The 20,030-nt window shown below is 32.5% G+C and overlaps 2 protein-coding genes across 5 annotated transcripts; both read left to right on the top strand.

Moving 5' to 3' along the window:
• The first annotated feature begins 1,638 nt into the window (after positions 1 to 1,638).
• LOC113868915 (GPI ethanolamine phosphate transferase 2) lies at positions 1,639 to 18,064 on the top strand. 4 transcript variants are annotated; one of them, XR_003505436.1, is made up of 19 exons: positions 1,642 to 1,844; positions 1,940 to 2,039; positions 2,270 to 2,314; positions 2,417 to 2,584; positions 2,698 to 2,782; positions 2,875 to 2,981; positions 3,142 to 3,222; positions 3,827 to 3,879; positions 3,962 to 4,064; positions 4,723 to 4,866; positions 5,255 to 5,351; positions 5,513 to 5,738; positions 5,836 to 5,920; positions 6,098 to 7,102; positions 7,497 to 7,589; positions 7,716 to 7,999; positions 8,187 to 8,317; positions 8,432 to 8,558; positions 14,128 to 14,481. XR_003505436.1 is itself a non-coding variant. In XM_027504911.1 (18 exons), the coding sequence occupies exons 1-18, from the start codon at positions 1,720 to 1,722 to the stop codon at positions 17,926 to 17,928; spliced, it is 3,051 nt and encodes a 1,016-aa protein (XP_027360712.1). In that variant the 5' UTR covers positions 1,639 to 1,719; the 3' UTR covers positions 17,929 to 18,064. The 4 variants fall into 4 exon arrangements, 2 of the variants coding, with proteins under 2 accessions (XP_027360712.1, XP_027360713.1); XR_003505437.1 differs by having other exon boundaries at positions 1,674 to 1,844; positions 12,786 to 14,575; XM_027504911.1 differs by lacking the exons at positions 8,432 to 8,558; positions 14,128 to 14,481 and adding an exon at positions 17,810 to 18,064 and having other exon boundaries at positions 1,639 to 1,844.
• Positions 18,065 to 18,435: 371 nt separating this feature from the next.
• Positions 18,436 to 19,579, top strand: LOC113870445 (transcription factor bHLH131). The gene is made up of 3 exons (XM_027507037.1): positions 18,436 to 18,453; positions 18,544 to 18,774; positions 19,181 to 19,579. The coding sequence occupies exons 1-3, from the start codon at positions 18,436 to 18,438 to the stop codon at positions 19,577 to 19,579; spliced, it is 648 nt and encodes a 215-aa protein (XP_027362838.1).
• The last annotated feature ends 451 nt before the right edge of the window (positions 19,580 to 20,030 follow it).

Raw genomic sequence — 20,030 nt, 5'->3', positions numbered from 1 at the left:
TTTATCATCGTCACAGAAGAATATCATTTTTTCTTAATATCATTTAATTGAAAAAGGAATGGACACTTTTACATGTTTGGTTTGAAAAAAAAAATGCATATAACATATATGGTAGGGTTAACAATAACAATAATAATAAAACTTATCAAAATTTTAAATTAAACATTGACTCACTTTTTTTAAAATAAGAATTAGTTTTAACACGTTATTCATCTGTTTCTCGTTGAAAACACTAATTCTTATTGGACTTGTATGTGTAAGTTTTATCTAAAAATAAATTACAAAATTTTAGGAGAAAATTATATTTTGATGTTTGATTTGAAAATTTAATGTTAAAGATATAAGCAGTTTTGCATTATCATAACTAAGTCTAAAGTTAATAATATCTCTTTTGTGATCAGGTGAGATTTAAGTTACTTTCTTAATTGTTAGTAGGTGAAAAAATTATATTTTAATGTTTAATTTAAAAATTTAATGCCATCGATATAAGAAGCTTTGCATTATCATGACTAAGTCTAAAGCTAACAATAACTTTTCTATTAGTATATATGAATTTAGTATTTAATTTTTTTGAGTATCAAAATATTTATTGTACATTATTGTAATATTTTCATTATTTAGTATTCTCAATTTTATGTGTTATTGAATAATTTATTTATAAAATTTTGAAGAAAAAATAAAATCCTCAATTGCTATCCTCACATGACTCTCTAAACTACGATCTGCTAAAAACTATTTTGAAACGAATCACCTAAAATTACAATTCTTACAAAACACATCTTCGCAGGCTAGAAATGAGTTACACAACTGCTTGTTTTATTATCACATCACCTAAATAACTGTTAACTGATTATATTAACTTTTATAAAATTTATACAAGCTTAATGTCTATAATCGCAATTAATCAAAAGTTCAAGATATATTCAAGTAATAATGCATGTGTTGAAATTCATGCTGATATATTTTTTTTCTTTACCATAATCTACATACATTATTTTACAAAAATTATCCATTCAAAGTTTAACTCTTTATTTTAGTAAGATGCAAATTTATTAAAAATCAAGAGAGAGTGCATCAATGACAGAGGAATGGCCATCCAAAGAATGGTATTATCAATATTTATACCAAATTTTGCTAAAGCATGAGCAATTCTATTGTGTCATTTTGTCCCAATGAAAGATGTATGAACTAAATTCTATACTTTGCTATGATATCTTCCAATAATAATCTCACTAAAAAAATGTAATTCTTTCATTAAATGCCTTGATAATCAATTAAGAATCTCCCTTTATCTATACATAATTGAAGTTTTAAGTTGACGAAAAAATCTAGACTTCTCTTGCAATAACTTCCAATGAGTCAATCTATAATATTATTTCATATAAACTTGTTCATTCAAAGTCAACTTCAGTTGATGGTTAATATAAGTAATAATATTTATTAAACTTTTAAAAATGGGACAACGGATCTTTCTTACTTTAATTAAAATGATTTTTATATTAAAAGTATAATACATATTTTTTAAAGAAAAAATATTATTTTAGAAGATTAAAATCAGCTTTAAAAATTAAGTAAACAATAATAGTTCTAGAATTAAATTTTGCATATAATTTTGAAATGAGAAAATAGGCCACGATAGCAGTGAAGTATTTTCAATTTTTTCTCCGGTGCTTCTTGTGCTTTCCTCTCCGGGGCGTTGTGGATACAACAGAAAACGAAATGTCTTCAATTTCTTGCACTAAGCTCACACTATTCAGCATCGCAGCAGTTATCATTCAGTTCATTGGTCTCAGCATATTCGTTTTCGGTTTCTTCCCCGTCAAACCAGTTCTCTCCGGCCACAGGTAACACCTCCAACCTCCAATCTGTAATCATATTTTCCATTCCATCTCCTTAACCTTTCTTACTTATTCATTACTTTACTTCCACTTTTCGTTAGTGGATCCGAGAGTTTCCGACGACCGACCTGCAATAACAACGGCGTCGCAAATCAGAGCGATCCGTCTCTGCCTCCAGATCGCCTTAGGTTTTTGTATCAGGTTGTGGCGGTGAATGCGAATTCTAAGTTTGATTTTGGTATCTATATGCTTTATGCTTGTTACGAATAATCATTTGTTTGATATCAGCTCACAGTATAAAGCATCTTAATGCCGTTCGTATTTGTTGTGAATTGTAGTCTGCTGTGATTGATTTAATTTAATTTAATTTAAGTCGTTTTTGCTTTAAATTTTGTGTTTACTTATGAACTTACAGAATGTTGCTTGTGTAGGAAGTATCTGAGATCCTTCCTTTATATGATCGACTCGTCTTAATGGTATGTATGATTGCCAGAGACATCATATTAGTTGATTTTATGATTTTTGGTTATTTATGTGTTTTGGTTGTTTGTGGGCTGAGGTGTACGATTTTGTTGTAGGTCATTGATGGTCTGCCAGCAGAATTTGTGCTTGGTAAGAAGGGTCAGCCTCCTAATAAGACTTTTATGGAAGCTATGCCTTATACACAGTCGTTGTTGGCAAATGGCATGGCTGTTGGGTATCATGCAATTGCTGCTGCTCCAACCGTTACCATGCCCCGATTGAAGGTTAGTGTTGCTTCCTGTTTCAAATGTGGAAGTACGAAAGGAAAGCTTATGATCTGTTGTTTTCCTTTCCTTTTTGTGACCTATGCTTATATATATTTTTGTTTGTCATCCAGGCCATGGTTTCTGGAGCAATTGGGGGTTTCCTGGATGTTGCTTTCAACTTTAACACCCAGGCATATTTAGATGACAATCTTCTTGGTTAGTTGTAGCAACCAATGTTGGAAAATTTGACTATATCAATTTTTTCCCTGTGAACTAGTATTGATTTCATTGTTACTTGCTTGTTGCAGCACAGTTCTTTAAGATTGGATGGAAAATCATTATGCATGGTGATGATACATGGCTCAAGTTATTTCCTGGTTTATTTGAAAGATATGACGGAGTTAGCAGTTTTTTTGTAAGTTTTTTAATATATATATATATAGAATAAAAAGAGTTTATTTGACCTCTCAATCCATTAGCATTTCTCGTTAATAATAACTTTGTATTTCTCATACAAGGACAAATGGTTGCCTTATTATTTTACATTGTTTTTATGAAGCTTCTTGTTACTACAGGTTAAAGATACTGTACAAGTAGATCAAAATGTGTCTCGACATCTTGGTGATGAACTTAGCAGAGATGATTGGAATTTTCTGGTAATTAATTTTGATCCCTTCATAATTTGGTCCCCACCTAATAAATTTGAATTTCCATTTTGTGATAATTTTCACTTTGCAAATTTGTACATATTTGCATGTAGAACTCGGTACATTTTATTTGACTCCCCTGCCTCCTCTCATTCCCTGTTCTTTTTCTGGCCAAAGGGTGGCAGTTGTTTTAGTGATATCATGTTACTGATGAATATTGGTGTTATGTATGGCTTTGTTGTGGTTCTGAGTATTGGATTTCTAGTGTCAACTTTATGATTTTCTTATATCTATAACTAGTGCCAAGTATTACAACTATTTAAATGGACTTAAGTGAAGGCTTATTGTATTACTACCTCTTTTTATCAACTATAAGTCGGTTTGGCTCTACTTATACGATGACACCAAATAGTAAAAAAAATGTTTGTTTTGGTTTTCACTTTTCAGTGAAAGTTAAGACTTAAGATATCCATTTGTAGTAGAAGGATTCTTCAAAATTGTTATGTTAACTTAGTTTTATTGTATGTCAATAGTGGATGTTTTGTCTAGTTCTAAATGATATGATACTTTTTTTCAATGAAGATTTAATTTTATTTTACTGAATTTATTTTAGATACTTCATTATCTAGGCTTGGATCATGTTGGACATATTGGTGGACGCAACAGGTATCATCATTATCTATTTTCTCTACATGACACGTAATTTCATTCTATCCTCTAAGCTTCACTTGGACATTTACTGTTTCAGTGTATTAATGGCTTCAAAACTTTTTGAAATGGATGAAGTAGTGAAGATGATCCATATTAATTCTTTGCGAAATCTAGAAAAGGATCAAGGGCAGACACTTCTGGTTTGTGACTATCTTTTAGTTGCTTTCTTGAATTGTATACTACAGAATTCATATGACTTGTTTATTATGGTGTGGACATTTCTAGTCATTAATATGAACACAATTACCCAAGAGTTCCTCTGTTGCATTTAATCTATTTAGCTTCTTAATGTATTCAATACTTGTATGACTTTAATTAAGGATGCATTTGCATGTTTGAGCTTGCATACATGCTTGTATAAGTAAATAAAAAAATTGCTTGAATTCTAAGAATTTTTCTTTAAAAGTTAATGATAAACAGCCATTGGCTTTGTGAGTGAATTGTCAATTTTATAGTGATCTGAGGAAAAAATAAATGAACTTACCATTATACATACTGTCATTTATTGAATCTGGAATAATTGGGACTGCAGATTTACAAGTGTTAGTCCTTGTGTTCATGAATCCATAGTATATTCTCATGGCTTTCAAGTCTATACTTTTTGTTGCGTATATATCTACGTGGATAATAATTTTCATTTGTGTGACTTATACCTATGATATTTATTTTGAAATATAGTTGACGTTTTCCATTTTTTTTCTTTGGCTATTTTAAATTAATTATTAATTAAAACTGTAAAGATTGAGTCCACTAAAAAATCCAAGTTTTAATTAATCTCTGCTGCAAACTGTTATACAGGTTGTGGTCAGTGACCATGGAATGACTGAGAATGGGAATCATGGGGGTTCATCCTACGAGGAAACAGACTCTATAGCTCTATTTATTGGTCCAAAAACCCATGCCTCTGGCCAGGCATCATCCAATTATGACACAATTTTTCAGGTAATGAAACTATACTTCATGCTTGTTGGCTGTGGCACACAGGACTAACTATTGTTGATGATTTTCTTAACCTCTCTTAAACTTGAATGTGTTCTCAAAACAGTTTGCTACCATGAATGAATCCTCTTGCCTTGAGTATGTTAGTCAACTTCTGTTTGTATGCATCCATTTGTGGGGAACCTTTTTGTGTTTTACATGAATTTGTTGCCCTCCAGGTTGAAACTTATTTTTCTATTTCAGTACTCTTCTTGTTTTTCTTGTTTGCTATCTGGAACCAAACATACAAGTCAACCACTGTGTCACTGACAATATACCATTGTACTAAAGATCCTGGGTAGTATGTGTGGTTAAATATGAATGCAATTTACATCTTATTATTGTGCACCAGGTTGATATTGCACCAACATTAGCTTTACTTTTTGGCGTGCCAATTCCAAAAAATAATATTGGTGTTCTGATCTCTGAAATGGTTGACTCTCTGACAGGTTAGTTCTCTTTCTGTCTATGCTTGTCTATTTATCAGACAAATGAAGCAGAAGGTGATATGACATTTTTTTCCCAGTTGTTTTCATCGAGCACGTGTTGTAACTTGTAACAGAAAAAGTATGGAATTTTATCCTTTCCTTTTTCTTCTTTGGTGAGCTAGATGACCAAAAGTTGAGGGCACTGCAGTTGAACTCATGGCAGCTATTCCGATTACTTCAAGCACAATTGCCTGGTTTGTCTTGCAGAAATTTTCCATGTGATGCTTTTGTTACTAATAGTGGACCCACAGTTAGTGAATGTAAAGGTAGCAAGGAGAAATTGTTTTGTTGCTTGTATTTAAATGCTGCTACTCTTCATGATGCCTGGAAGGCTAAAGTCATCATCAGGTATGTGATAATTTTGTTGTGCCAGGTTTTGAATAAATTCCACAAGAAATATTTATAAACATTTTTTATTTGGCTTTTATTTCTTATGGTCTAATAGTACAGAAGGCTATAACAGCATCGTTAGAGCATATCATGAGTTTCTGAGCATGGCAAGTGAGTGGCTATCACACAAAGCAACTGATGTATGTATGATCTTCTTAGTCATAATTTCTTAACCTTGCTAAACCCAGAATATTGTGTGAGAGCATCAATAGCCAGTATTGAGGGAATATTGACATCTTGTTAATTGATTTGTGTCTTGAAAGCTTCTATTAAGATTTCTTATTCTGTTCTTTTTCATCACAATTGTGTTTATGCAGAAACCAATTAATTTACTAGTTTTTGGAGTTGCTGCTTTGATCATATCATGCTTAATACTTCTGAGACTTGTATTTGTCATCCACAAAGAAGTTCCTGCTTTGGAGACACAAAGCATTGACAATTATTCAAAGCCATGGAAAATGGATGAGGTTTTCATTTTGTTTGGTATCCTGATCCTTGTCATCAGTATGGGATCAAGTTCCATGATTGAGGAAGAGCATTATATCTGGCATTTCCTAACATCCACAATCACCCTGTTATTTTTTCGGAAAGCAATACAGTCTTTGGACCTTAATAAAGCACGTGATTTTCTCAGTTCAGTAAAGGAACAAAACAATACATCAGGATGCCAAATGATTTCACTGTTTCTTATTCTTCTTTCTGGGAGAATTTTGAGAGGCTGGCGTCAAGGTGGTGTAAATTGGACTCACCTTCCTGACATTTCTAAGTGGCTAGAGCAGGCTGGCAGCCAATATATAAACTTGATTCAGATAGCATCATGTGTCATGGTCATCATTTTGGGCATACTTATTTTGTTCTTACTGAAATCTAAAACAAAAGTTGTAATGGTTTTTGGGTTCTGCTTGTTAATGTCTGGTTTTTTGGTATTACGACACTTTGTAAAACATCAGAACATGTCTGCCTCATACAATAAGGATGCCAATTTATCAGTACAACTATTCTATGCCATTCTGGGAATCACCATTATTACAGTTGTATTGGTTTTGCCATGGATATTGCCTATGCAAACTCCTGGAATGTGCTCAAGGCAAAACTTATACAAGTCTGCTTCTGCTCCAGTTGAAATTCTAAACATGACACCAATTTTTGTATTAAAGGATTCCTTGTACATTGCTGGATGTGTGTACACAACTTCTTGGTGTCTTCTGCAGTTTTTGCTTCAAAAACCCGTAAACGTGATGCCTATGTTGTTGCTCTTTGTTCAAGTCTTGGCCAGCATACTTATTTTTTCTTCTAGTGGGACACGTCATAAGTGGGTTGAGGTTAGTTACAAGATGTCACAATAAGTGTTGGATTTTATTTTATATGCTGACCTCATATTGGTTTGGGGTCCTAAAGTTTAGTGCTAAATTTGAAAGTGATTGCCCTGGAGTCTAACTGAGGGTAATCTAAGTTCACTTTTAATTTTTCAAGTGTGTTTCTTTGTTTTGAAAACTGGTACTGATATTACTATGTTTAACTTTGCTTTCTACTAAAATCCAATGGTTGTAAATTTATGAAAATACTTGGTTGATGCTGAAGTTATTGCATTATGATGATGCCATGTTACACATTCTTGTTTCTACACTACACATTATGCATTTTCTTAAACGCACAATGAGTATTTGAATGTGTTTTAAAATGCTGATCAGTTACTTAACACAATGCTTTTATTAGATTACTGCTCTGTACAACCTGGGAATGGCAGGCCATTTTGCTCTTGGGAACAGTAATACGCTGGCTACTATTGATGTGGCTGGAGCTTTTATCGTAATGTCTTCTATTTCTCTTATGTAATTATTTTCAAAAGAGCACATTATTTTCCGTTATGCATTCAAGATTTGAATTGTTCATAAATATCTAATTTCTCAGCAAGTTATTACCTTTCATTGGCAGGGAATTTCAAGTCACTCAACCTTCCTTTCAGGTCTTCTAATGTTCATCATTACTTATGCATCTCCAATGTTATTTTCTCTCAGTATGGTGCTGTACATCTCTGTGAAGGTCACAATCTGTCCACTAATTACCAAGGATGGAAATTCTGGAGAAATTCTCAAGACCCTTCTTGGTTTTCCTTGCCTAGTACCTCTCAGCATAAATTCTGTTCTCTTGACTGCATACACGATTGTTTTGCTGTTGATGAGAAATCATTTATTTATTTGGAGTGTCTTTTCTCCCAAGTGAGTGTTCCTTGAATCTTGTGTTTAGTAGTTAATGAATAAAGCAAACACAGATTATCCTTTGTGATTGTTTTTATTTTGATGTTGAAGTTATAAGGATTTATTCTGATTTTCTGACATTATATTTAATTATTTATACATGTCATCATTTAACCTTGCAAAACTAACATTATCAACTGTTCTGTAGGTACCTTTATGTTTGTGCTGCAACTGCATGCGTCTATATTGGGGTCTTCATTGTAGTTGCTACTGTGATTCATACTTACATTGTGCTTTTTGGGCTGAGAAAGAGTTTCTTCACACGTAACAAGGAAAATGGTACGTGGTGATCCTTTGTTAAGAACAAATTAGTATTGAACTATCAAAAAGCAATTTTAATTCTTCTAACGGGCTTGATTAGTAATTAAATAATGCTTTTATTTTGAGGGGTAGAGGGGAAGCAGGTGGAATATAGCAGTCTGATACCCCTCTGTGCCTGCCTCTGGCTAATCATTTACTGTTGAATTCTTATTCGTTGATGAAGTAGGATATAACCGATTGGTTTCGCACACTGATTGAGGTATGCATATCTACACCGCAAAAAATGTTTTTGAAGAAGTTTTAGGATGAGTTTGAAAACATAGTTTAATTAATTGTTCATTCAATAAGCTATTTTTACATGTGGGCAAAAAGCTTATGAATGTATATGTTATTTGCCTAAATTTTTCATAAACTCTTTCAAACATGCCTTTGGTAGCAAATGCAAAAATCCAATGGCTTAGTGGGGGTAAATATTAGTTTGGAAAAAGATTCATACCAGGATGGTTTGGTTTATCTAGAATTGAACGGATAGGACTTGTGGTGTAAACGAGTAGTAGGTATAGGAATTTGCTTCTCTGGGTCTGTGCTTGTCCCTTCTCAGGCTAGAAGTGTACTTTTTAATGAGCTTTTGGCAAAATGGTGAGAATTTGCTCTTCCATGAACCCATACAATAAGCCATCTAGCCTCCCCTCTACCCATACAATCCGGTCATTTTAGAACATATTTGGCGAAGATGATAAGATATAAGAATTAGATAAAACAGTAATATGACAAGCGTGAGATAGAATTCTTATTTAAATAAAATGATAAAGTAGATAGTATTATGTCTTTTCATCTAACATTTTAGATATATACATATATATAAATTACATTTAAATAATAAAATAATATTTTTTTTATCAAAATATAAATATTTTCTATAACTAATTTTTAATTCAACTTTTTAATTTTTAAATAGAATACATATATATATATATATACATATATAATTAAATATTTAAAAATATTTTATGTACAAATAATATTAATTTTATATTAAATTATAATAATTTTCTTAAATATTAAAGTTTACAATTAAAATTTAAACCTTTTTTAATAAATTTTTAAGACTTAAAATTATATTTTATAAAATGAGTAAAATGATTTTTTATTAAAAAAAGTGTTTTTCAAAAAATTATTTAATAAAGTTCATATAGTTTGCTTTAATAAAAGTATTAAAATTATATTTCTAAATTATTTTTTTTCTATAAAATATTAAAGTGAGGTATGGATAAGAAAAAAAAGAATGAAGTTATCTTATTCTAATGATTCTTAATTATTTACCTTTTTCATAATAATATTTGACCTATCAAAATAAAGTTTGATAATTCAACTAGATAAACTATCGTATGATAAGTTATCCAGTCCTCCCATACATGCTTTATTGTTTTTTTTTTTTAAAATGAACTGTTGTTTGCTTTTAAAGATGATACTACTACCTATTCCTGAAATATTTGGGACCAATGATGAGTCGCGAGGATTTATGCGAATTGAATGTTTTTCGGACGTTTAATTGAAGGCGATCAGTTAAAAAAAGGGTAAAGAAATAGTGTAAAAAAAAAAAGGTGTGGTGTGACTATAAACTACTTTAAATTAATTTTTTCTTGTAATATTTAAAAAATGTATATTTATTAAACAATTTAGATGCATGTTTGTGACCCAATTTAATGTCTTATAATGAAATAAATTTTTAGGTAAAATAAAATCTTTAAAAAATGTTATATATTAGATAAGTAGGTTAAAGTTTGAATATTAAAAATAAGATAATTTCAGGTCTCGCGAAATTTTGATCCAACATAACTCATTTTTATCCTTAGATATGTGATAACAGATAGAAATGAGTTATTTATAATTAATATTTTAAAATTATATACTTATTAATTTATTTGGTGGTTTATGTTTTCTTACCTAAATGTAAGTGTAAGTTCCCTGATCTGTTTAAACATATATATATATATATATATATATATATATATATAATTTAATAGGTTTGATAATCAAATAGACATTTAAATTGGCTTTTGGATCAGGTTAAATTTTAAAATAAAAAAATATTAAGTGATTATACTTAAACTGTTGGAGTCTGTCTAGTGTAAAAAAATCGAGAGAAAAGAATAATGAGAGAAAGAAAGCACATATTTCTAATTTTTCCACAGTTTGGTATTGAGTATAACGGAAGAGAGAAAGAAGTTTAGTTAGGGGATCCATTTAAAACTTATCTCCCCTAATAGAAGAAGAAAATGGAAGAGAAATGGTACCATTAATGTAACTTTCCATTTTATCCATAAAACAAAATGTTATAATATATGCATTTTTCCAGAAGACATGAAACATTAGTATCTGTTGGTGCAGCATGGCTATCATGGCATATAATAGTGATTATTAAATTTTATTTATTTTAGTTAAAATAAATATTTTATTGTTTTTATTAAAACTTTTTGTTTAAAAAATAATAATGATTAATCATTATTTATTATAAATTATTTTAACAAAAGCTATATTTTATAATTTGAGTGTTAATAATATTGAAAAATAGTTTGAAAATTTTATTTATTCAAAATATGTTACATCAAGTACCATTTTATATGAGGATAAAAATATCTTTTTATTCCGATATCATTTTTGTATTCATTTTTTTCTTATTTTCTCTTATATCCAAAAAAGTGTTAATTTGAAAAAATAAAGTAGATTTAAGTCTTGTAAATTTTACCCTAATATCTTCATCCTTTGGCATATGGCAAAACAAAGATGTTTGGGGAATGACACCACACTCTGATTCAGAAGTGAGAGAGATACCAAATCTAAACGAACGCGTATCGTGCCTGACTGTTGTTGAGTCGTTGACCACCCGTGTAACATATAACGATAATCAATAATCATAATCATCATCAATCAATAATCAATAATCAATAATGGACATAAAACCATAAACAAAATCAAATAAAGAAGACAAATTGCGGAGCAAGCAAGCAAACGGTATTCAAATGACATAAAGAACCCTTCGCCACCCATCCTTTGTCCCTTGATTTTCTCACTTCTCACTCACTCACTCACTCACTCACTCATACCATCAACAAACACATGCGATGGATACCCCAATAGGATCCGTGCCCATACCGGAAAACAACCCCATCGCCACGTGTGCTTCCATGCTCTCCCTCCGCCACTTTCTCGCCTGCCGCGATTTCGCACGCCGCCTCCCCCACTCCGAGTCCATCTCCCGAATCCTCGCCGTCGCCGACGTCCTCTCCGCCGCCGACTTCTATTCCGTCCTTCAGCTTCGCCCCTCCGACGCCGCCAACCGCGACCTCACCCGCCACCAATACGCCAAACTGGCCCTCCTCCTCGATCCCACTAGCGCCGACAAGTTTCCCTTTTCTGACGAAGCCCTCGCACGAGTCCAAGAAGCTTGGCACGTGCTCTCCCACCCCGAACGCCGTGCCCTTTACGACCGCGAGTTCCAACGACTCCGGACGACGACGTTTTGGACCGTCTGTCCCTACTGCTGGAACCTCTTCGAGTACGAGAAGAGATACGAGGATTGCTCATTGCAGTGTCAGTGTTGCTCTAAAGCCTTTCATGGCGTCGCCATGAAGCCGCCGGAGAAGGTGGGTGCCACGGTGGTAGAGGGGAAGGAGCTCCGGCAGTACTATTCTTGTCAGGCGAGTGTGCCCTTGATGTATTATGAGGTGAAGGAGAATGAGGGTAACAACATTTTGGGTGGACAAAGTAACAATTTTGTGTACATTTCTGATGATGATAATGCTGAAGGGTTAGAAGGGGTGGAGGGTGATGTGAGGAATGAAGGGTCTGGAACAGTGGACTTGCAAGGCAATGGGAAACGGAGGATGAGAGTAAAGACTGTGGCAAAGAGGCCTATCAGGAACAGGCACAGGATGAGATGTCTTGATACTGATAGTGACATCGATTTGGATTTGGATGTGCATGATGGTGAATTGGAGTTTACAGAAGCAGATGGTGATGTCTTTGTTGGTGTACGGTTTGACAAGTGATGGATGTTAAGGTGAATATGACAACTTTACTGCTTTCTTTTCTTTACTAATTCTAGGAGCATGATATAGGCTACTGGTAGTGTGTAGTGTTTTTGGATAGTGTTGTTGTGCACAGATTATTTTTGGGAGCAGAGAAACAACTGAAAACAGCAACTTGATAGTTTAGTGGTTGATTCCGTGCTTCCTCACTTTGGAAACGAGGCTTTGCGTTGTTTATATTTTACCATTTTTGTAATGCCTCTTTTGTCTTCACCTTTTGAAATTGAAAAGAAAATATTTGGTCTCCCTTCTAAGATTTGTGTGCTGATTTTAATCTACATGTCCGTACATTGGAAATCTTTCTTTTTGTCTGATAGTTTTGTGGTAACCGCAAAAGAAATGTGTTCTCTTATCAATACAACTAGGCTTCTCAAAGAACATGTTTTCCTTTGCAGTTTTCATTGTTTATCAATCATCATTTGGTCTTGCCTGTTAAATTGCTATTGATGGTTAGTAGGGTCTCCAGATCACCAGGACATGTAAATGAGCAGTTTCACCACTCACCTCAGAAATGATGGAATTATAGTGATTTTCTTTCGAGTGAATATTTTTTAAGCCAAACTTGTTTTGATTTAGTTTAATTCAAAATGGAATGTATTTGCTGGACCCGGATTCCCTGCTGTAACTGATTACTGTAGGGTGCAGTTGACGCCAGAAAATGAGAGAATTCGAGGCTGTATTTGCTTCAGTTCTTATGGAACCCCCCCCCCCCCCAATCAAGACACCAGATAACGATCATATAGGAATAGTTTCTTTATTTGGTCTTGGTACCGGACAACAAATCAATAAATAAAACGTTTTTATTAGAAATTACATCAAGGTGTATTGAAAATTTGGGGGAGAGTGCATTAATAACACTATTTAATTATTATTATTTTTATTACATAATGAGTGGCCTTAACATTTACCCTTTTTATTTTCTCTATCCTGGACAGTTGTACAACAGTTTACTCTCATCATCCTTTGTTTTCAGTCATTTTATACGTTATGTGCCTTGTATCTTTCAATTCATTGCAAAATCACTTCCTTCTGCATTTTTGTTTTTTCCTGAGTATTTATGGAGCAGTGTAGCTTTGCCAATATTTGCTATTTGAATTAACTGCATATGGAAGAATGTTCTTGTTGAATCTGCTGTCCCTACTGAAAATGGTTGCACTTAAATCAGTTTTCTTGAGAGTCAATTTTTGTGGGGAGGGAGGAAAAGGAAGGAAGGAGAAGACTTATTTGATGACAATTCTTGTTTGAAACTTTTTAAATTAAAGAGGGGTTTTATAAAATTCTTCAAAATTCTCCTATTTCCATGTTTTTAAGTTTTCTTAAATTGAGAAATTTTTTATGAACTTTATTTCTTCTTCCCTTTTCTTTTCCTCTTTTACCCTATCATTTTTTCTCCCTCGAAACTTCCCTACAAAGCCTAAAGGACCTAACAATGGTGTCATGTCAAAACTGATAAAATAGATAGCTAATCTTTACAGCCTGACCTTAATCAAATAGATATTAGTGTTTGATCTCTGCTAAAAGCTCTTTGATGATCTATTAGCAGAGTACACATGGGCAATAGCATTACTGAAAAAACTGTTGATTTTCTTCATAATATAAATGAATTATATTATTACTTGTTTTGCTTTGGTACATGAGTAAAGTATGATTCGATAGGCTTTGCTTCAGGCATTCAGCCCATCTTATTAGTATTTATTTTCTTTGGTCAAATTAGTATATCACCGGGTTTTTGACTAGGGTACGCCGTTGCGTGATGCGCCGGGCCCATTACTTTTACAACATCTAGATGAAGTAGGATATGGTCTACAAGACTGGTCAACTATCTTAACTCCGCTTTGTTGGAAAAAGTAGTTATTTTGGTAAAAATTGCGGGAATTTCTTTTAAGAACATAGAAACAAGGAAAGCCCAACATTGTAATAGGCTTACGGGCTTAGCATTTCTGGCTCAACCTCGACTTGTTCACGCCTCACATCGTAAAGATTCAGACCTGAATGAATATGTAAGCAAAATATTAAACTCAGAACGTGCTTCATATTATACTTGTAAATGCTTTACATATATTAAATTAATATATTTTAGTGATTCACTGCCAGTACTATTTCCATTCCAAAATACATATCAGGTTAGTTGGTAAAAGTATAAAAAGAAGATAAATGATATTTTTGCTTCACAACAAATTTTATGAACAAGAGATAAAGAAAGAAAAAGTATTATAAAAAAATAGAGAAGTCAGAGATTAAATAATGTGATGAAGATATATAAATGAAAGTAATATTATTTCAAAAAAGTATTAATCTATATATTTCATGCAAGAACACATGCTCATCGTTAAAGTAATAAAATTTAATGCAATTTCTATTTAGATACTTATGGATGCTATACTTTATTCTATTTCAATATAAATGAGTCTTTTAAGGGACAGATGGTCTTTCTGCTATTCTTAGGATCCTTGATAATTGGTTTTAATCTTGGTTATTCACTTTAGAATTTCAAAAGAAGATATAAAGATTTTCAGTAAATTTAGATATACTTAAAAACTTCATTTCATCTTTTAGAATACCAAATTTTATAATAAGATATTTAAAATTAGCTTTTGGTAATGTTATAAGTTACAGAGGGGGAAATGCCTCTAGGAGGCTTGTTTTAGTTGATTACCTTTGTTATCTTATATTAATTATTAACTAAATTATTATTTAGACGAGTGGATTGTACGGCTTGTTGACACCAAACCCAGGATGATGGTGAGCTGTCTCTCGGTAAAAGTGAGAAGCATATATATCCGTTAATTATATAAAGATTTGAGTTTCATTTTAATACATTATTTTTTGTAAAACTTTTTACACTATTATTAATTAGATAGCATTTAAAGAATGGCTTTTAAAGTAATTATATAGAAATCAATGATTTTCAATAATATAACAATTTATAACAGGTTAATGGTATAAAAAAAATGTTTACTGTTAGGAAATCCCAATTAAATTTAAGATTTAATTTTTTAGCTCTTAAAAATATATTTTTTAATTTGTTTCATATATTTTAATTTTATTAATTTTAGTTCAAACATTTAGCAAGAACACTGTTTTTTTTTCTTTACCACTCAGCAAGAATAAAGTAGATGATATTTTGGGTCCTTTGGTTGCCTTGGTTTATTTGTGACATAGATTGTGAGTGTGCAGGATTGATTTTATGAAATGCATTATACTCTTTTCTTACTTTTTCTTCTCCCTTTAAAATGAGTGAGTGTCTATGACTTTAAAATGTATATTATCAAATTTCATTGAGATTTTTATTTAAATATTATAATTAATAATTTAACTAACTAATAAAAGAGTAATTTATATAAAAAAATATTTTAAAATGTGTGACAATAGACTTACCCTTAAAACATACCATGAACTTTCCTTTGATTGAAAAAGTGCATGATTTTTGTAATTTTTAAGAAAGAAAAATGAAAAAAAAAATAGAGATTAATTTTAAGAATGATTTTTTAGAGAGAAAAATATATTTAAACAGGTAAACCTTGTATAAATGAATATAAGACAAATCGAGATAAACGAGTATAAGTCATATCAAGTCATTGTTAAGTTGCTTTTAGCGCTTGGGGTCTTGAAATGCAGACATGCTGATACAGTACATACACATTAAGTGTGTGCCTTTCACCCTCGAATTTTCTGACTTTTTCTTCTGATTACCGATCACACAGACGTTTTCAGTTTTTTTCCGACTGACTGATCATCGAGCTTGGGGTCTTGAATAAATTTTTATTAAGAAAAAAATTATAATAAAAAATATTTTTTAAATTAATATTATTTTTTTACAAATTTTTTTAATGTAATTTAATTATTCTTTTCATTTTATGGTTTATAACAGTAGAGTTCATGAAAAACACGATCACCCTCGTTCGGAAATAAATGTACAAGTTGCATGCTACCAAACTCTTCCATAACGGTACTCCTCCCTTCCTCTGCATGTTCTATGCCTTCTCTATCCCTACTATTTTCCTTTTCTGCATGTTCTCCTCTACCCATTTCTTCAATCATGAAATCTGAAACGGAACGAAAGTTAACAAGCAAATAGCATAACACTAACGCAAGTGGAGCTAACTTTAAGCTCATCTTCATAACTGTCACCAAAAAACCTCCAACAAAGAAGTTGAAGACCCCAACTTCGAACCCAAGTTGGAGTTGTCTCGACAAGCTCAAAGCCATGATGGCAAATGCTCCAATTGAAATCAGGTTCATCATTTTGCCGTACCCTTTTTCCACCCTCCCTCCTTCTTTGCGATCTTCCAAAAAAGACCACATAGAAGTAAACAGTTAAGACAAGAAAACCCACCTGTGCTCTCAACTAGAAACTCCTCGCAAATCCCCACTTTAATCTTTTCACGAAGAGCATTAAGATGCATAAAGGAGTGGTTACCGCGCTGTAGAAAAAGAGCTTCAACGAGGTCCAGTGTCCGAACAAGTCTTGGAAGGAGGGGCTCAGTGCAAAACAGCTGAACCCAACTATGTTTGACACAAAGCCCGCGAGTCTCCATAGCAACGGGTGGATTAGGAGTTTTGATATTGAGTTTGGGAAGAATCGAACTTTGAACATAGATGTGAGTGAGAGGAATTGGTAAAAGTTAAAGATTACAATTTAGAAGTGATATAAGAATATGGACTTGCTATAAATGATGTCCTTCAGTCAGAGTCTTCCTCATTTAACAGCTAGCGGAGGTGGAGAATGAAAGTTCCCCGATCACGTCTCTCTGATTAAAATTATAAAAAGGTTGTTGGGGGGGGGGGGGGGGTGGTGTGGAGGGGATGGGGGCATGATTTACAGCATAGGTGGACATTCAAGGAAAATTATTTGTTCACACTCAATTGGAGCTTTTGCCATCATGGCTTTGATAAACAAAATTATATGGTTCATAATATAATAAAAAAATATTAAAAAAAGCAAAAGTGGTATAATTAAAGTTAGAAATTGAAATCTCCGGAAAGATCTGTTTATATGTATATAATTGAGGCCTTGAGGATGAATTAGATCTAAGGTAGTATTGGGCTACAGAGACACGAAGGTGCGTATTATGTTATGTTAGTGTTTTGCGCAGAGATAAAAAAACGCGTATTATGTTTTGTTAGTGTCTTGTGCAGAGATAAAAACACGTGACTCAAATTTGATAATTTTAACAAATTACATAATTTTAATAAATTGCATAAATTATCAGTATAATTTTTATATTTAAACATAATATACAAATACAAATATTAGTGTTTTTGTATTGTCTAAGTGTCTCTAGTGTTAAAAGATGATATCCAAATGCTATATAAAGTATGTGATTTAGGAGCCTCCCTTGGGTTTGCCGCATGGAACCACACACGCACTTGGAATATACTGTGAATGGACTTGACTAATTTTCCTTTTCTTAAATAGAATGTATTTTCAGTTTGTCATTGGCTTGGCGGCTTAGTGGTGTCAACTGTCAAAACCATAGACGAGGTGGCTTTGCTATAATTTCAGGAGTTGCTTTGAAATACAAGCTATGGGGTTAAAGTTGTTAATGTGAAAGAGTGTGGGTCGCATTGAAAAGGGAGTTACTTATACAAGCAATTGTTATATGTAAGAAAATGGGACACACATATATATGTTGAATCAAAATTCAGTTTTATATGGTAAAATTTATTTTATCCAATAAGATATGCAGATTCTCTCTGGTAGATGACATGAGAGCAAATCAAGGATTTTATCTTAAAGATCTTAAAATTAAGTTTTAAATCATGCCTCTATTAAATGCTAATAATGTTGTGATTATCTTCCAATTCTCCATAATTAGAAATTAAAATTTTCCTAGTAATATTAAATTGCAAAAATATGTCATAGACTTGCAATTACATCATTCATTATATTCATCAAGGAAGATTCTTTCCCTTCTTATAAAATAATGGAATAGTTGTGACCAAAGGCAAACATCTCCCAATCTTGCTTGTTTTGCGTTAGTTGCACTTTACTTACCTCTTTTGGCATAAAAGCTTCCACAGGAGGCAAATCAGTTGAATACCATGGTTTTACTACGACAGGTAATAAGGTTATTACAAGTTGTATTGTTTACGGTTAAATTAAAGCATGTTTTGTTATTTGTGTTATACTAATTAAAATAGTTATAGCAGGGCATACAGCATGTTCGAAATTACTATAACTCAGAAGCTCAAATGATAAGAAGTAGCTTTTCTCGGCCATTCATCTCACAGACATACAAACAAGGTTTCTCAAAGCCAAGATCAAAGGCCGAGGTCAAATTACTGGCTGCTAAGAAACATAGTGAAGCAGAAAAGAGACGTAGAATGCGAATCAATGGTCAATATGAAACCCTCCGCAACGTCCTCCCTAACTTGATCAAAGTAAGTGCCTATACAGTTTATTGTGCCTTGGATTTTATTTTTTTTTCTGAATAATATATTAAATTAGTCCTTAAAATTATCAACACCATTGAATTTAATTAATAAAATTATAAAACTACAATCATTTTAGCCTCTAAAATTACAACAATAAGGACTAAAATGACTTATAATAGATAAATTGGAGGACTAAAATAGCATTGGTAATTTTAGGAACAAATTTCAGGAATTAATTTAGTGTATTCATCGATTTTTTATGGTCCATTCCTAAAAATGAAACCGATCATAAGAAACTGAAATTTGCTTACTTCTTTTTTATGTTTATTTATAATTTCCCGCATTACAATTCTGTCCTTATTTTGATTTTTCTTGACAAGCTGCTGATTTAAATGCTGTTATCAACTAACAGAAGGACAAGGCAACAGTGTTAGCAGAGACTATCAAGCAAGTGAAGGAGCTGAAGAAAAAAGTATCAAAACTGGAAGAAGATAGTCATGGTAACCCAAAGGAAGTTAAGTTTCCAAGTGGGGCAGACAGGTTGAATTTGGAAAAATGTTATGATTCACAGGGCCTAGTGAAGGCCACATTGAGTTGTGAGGATAGGCCAGGATTGATGTCAGCTATAACAAGGGCTCTGGGGTCAGTGAAAGCCAAAGTGGTAAAGGTTGAGATGGTGACTGTGGGTGGAAGAACAAGAAGTGTGTTGTGGGTTCAAGGTCATGGAAATGAAGGCCTAGGAATGCTCAAGAGTACTTTGAAGGTTGCCATGCACAAACCAGCTTTTAAGATGCGGCGGTTTACTCAATAACTTTTTTGTGTTGTAGGATTCCCTGGATTTTGACTTCTACCGGTGGAGGAATGTTGACGCAGTTAGGAGCTATAGCAAGGGATAATAACAAGTTTTTCTAGGTTTGAGGATATTACGGAATAATAAATTAATAATGACTTTAAGAACTTTGTACACCCAAGGGTTCCTTCACATTTAGGATTAATGTGTCTCTTTCTGCAAGTAAAACTAAGCTTTTACATTTTAGTTTTTGTATATGGATATCATGTATGACTCTTCGTATGAAGTATATAATAATGTGACGGGTTGACATGGAATCACTTTGTAGTTTGTCCATGTGATTAGTTGGTAAGCCGTCTCGTGTTAACAATCACAAGTTGGTAAAATCCAAAGTTTTATTATAAAGGAAAGAAATATCATTCAAGAAATATGGATAAAGAGATCACAGAAGAGTTACACGCCAACTGACAGC

This window comes from Abrus precatorius, unplaced genomic scaffold, assembly GCF_003935025.1.
Source record: "Abrus precatorius isolate BTA unplaced genomic scaffold, Abrus_2018 Scaffold6, whole genome shotgun sequence".
NCBI lineage: Eukaryota > Viridiplantae > Streptophyta > Magnoliopsida > Fabales > Fabaceae > Abrus > Abrus precatorius.
The sequence above is the reverse complement of the archived record's forward strand: the minus strand, read 5'-3'. Positions and strand labels throughout refer to the sequence as shown.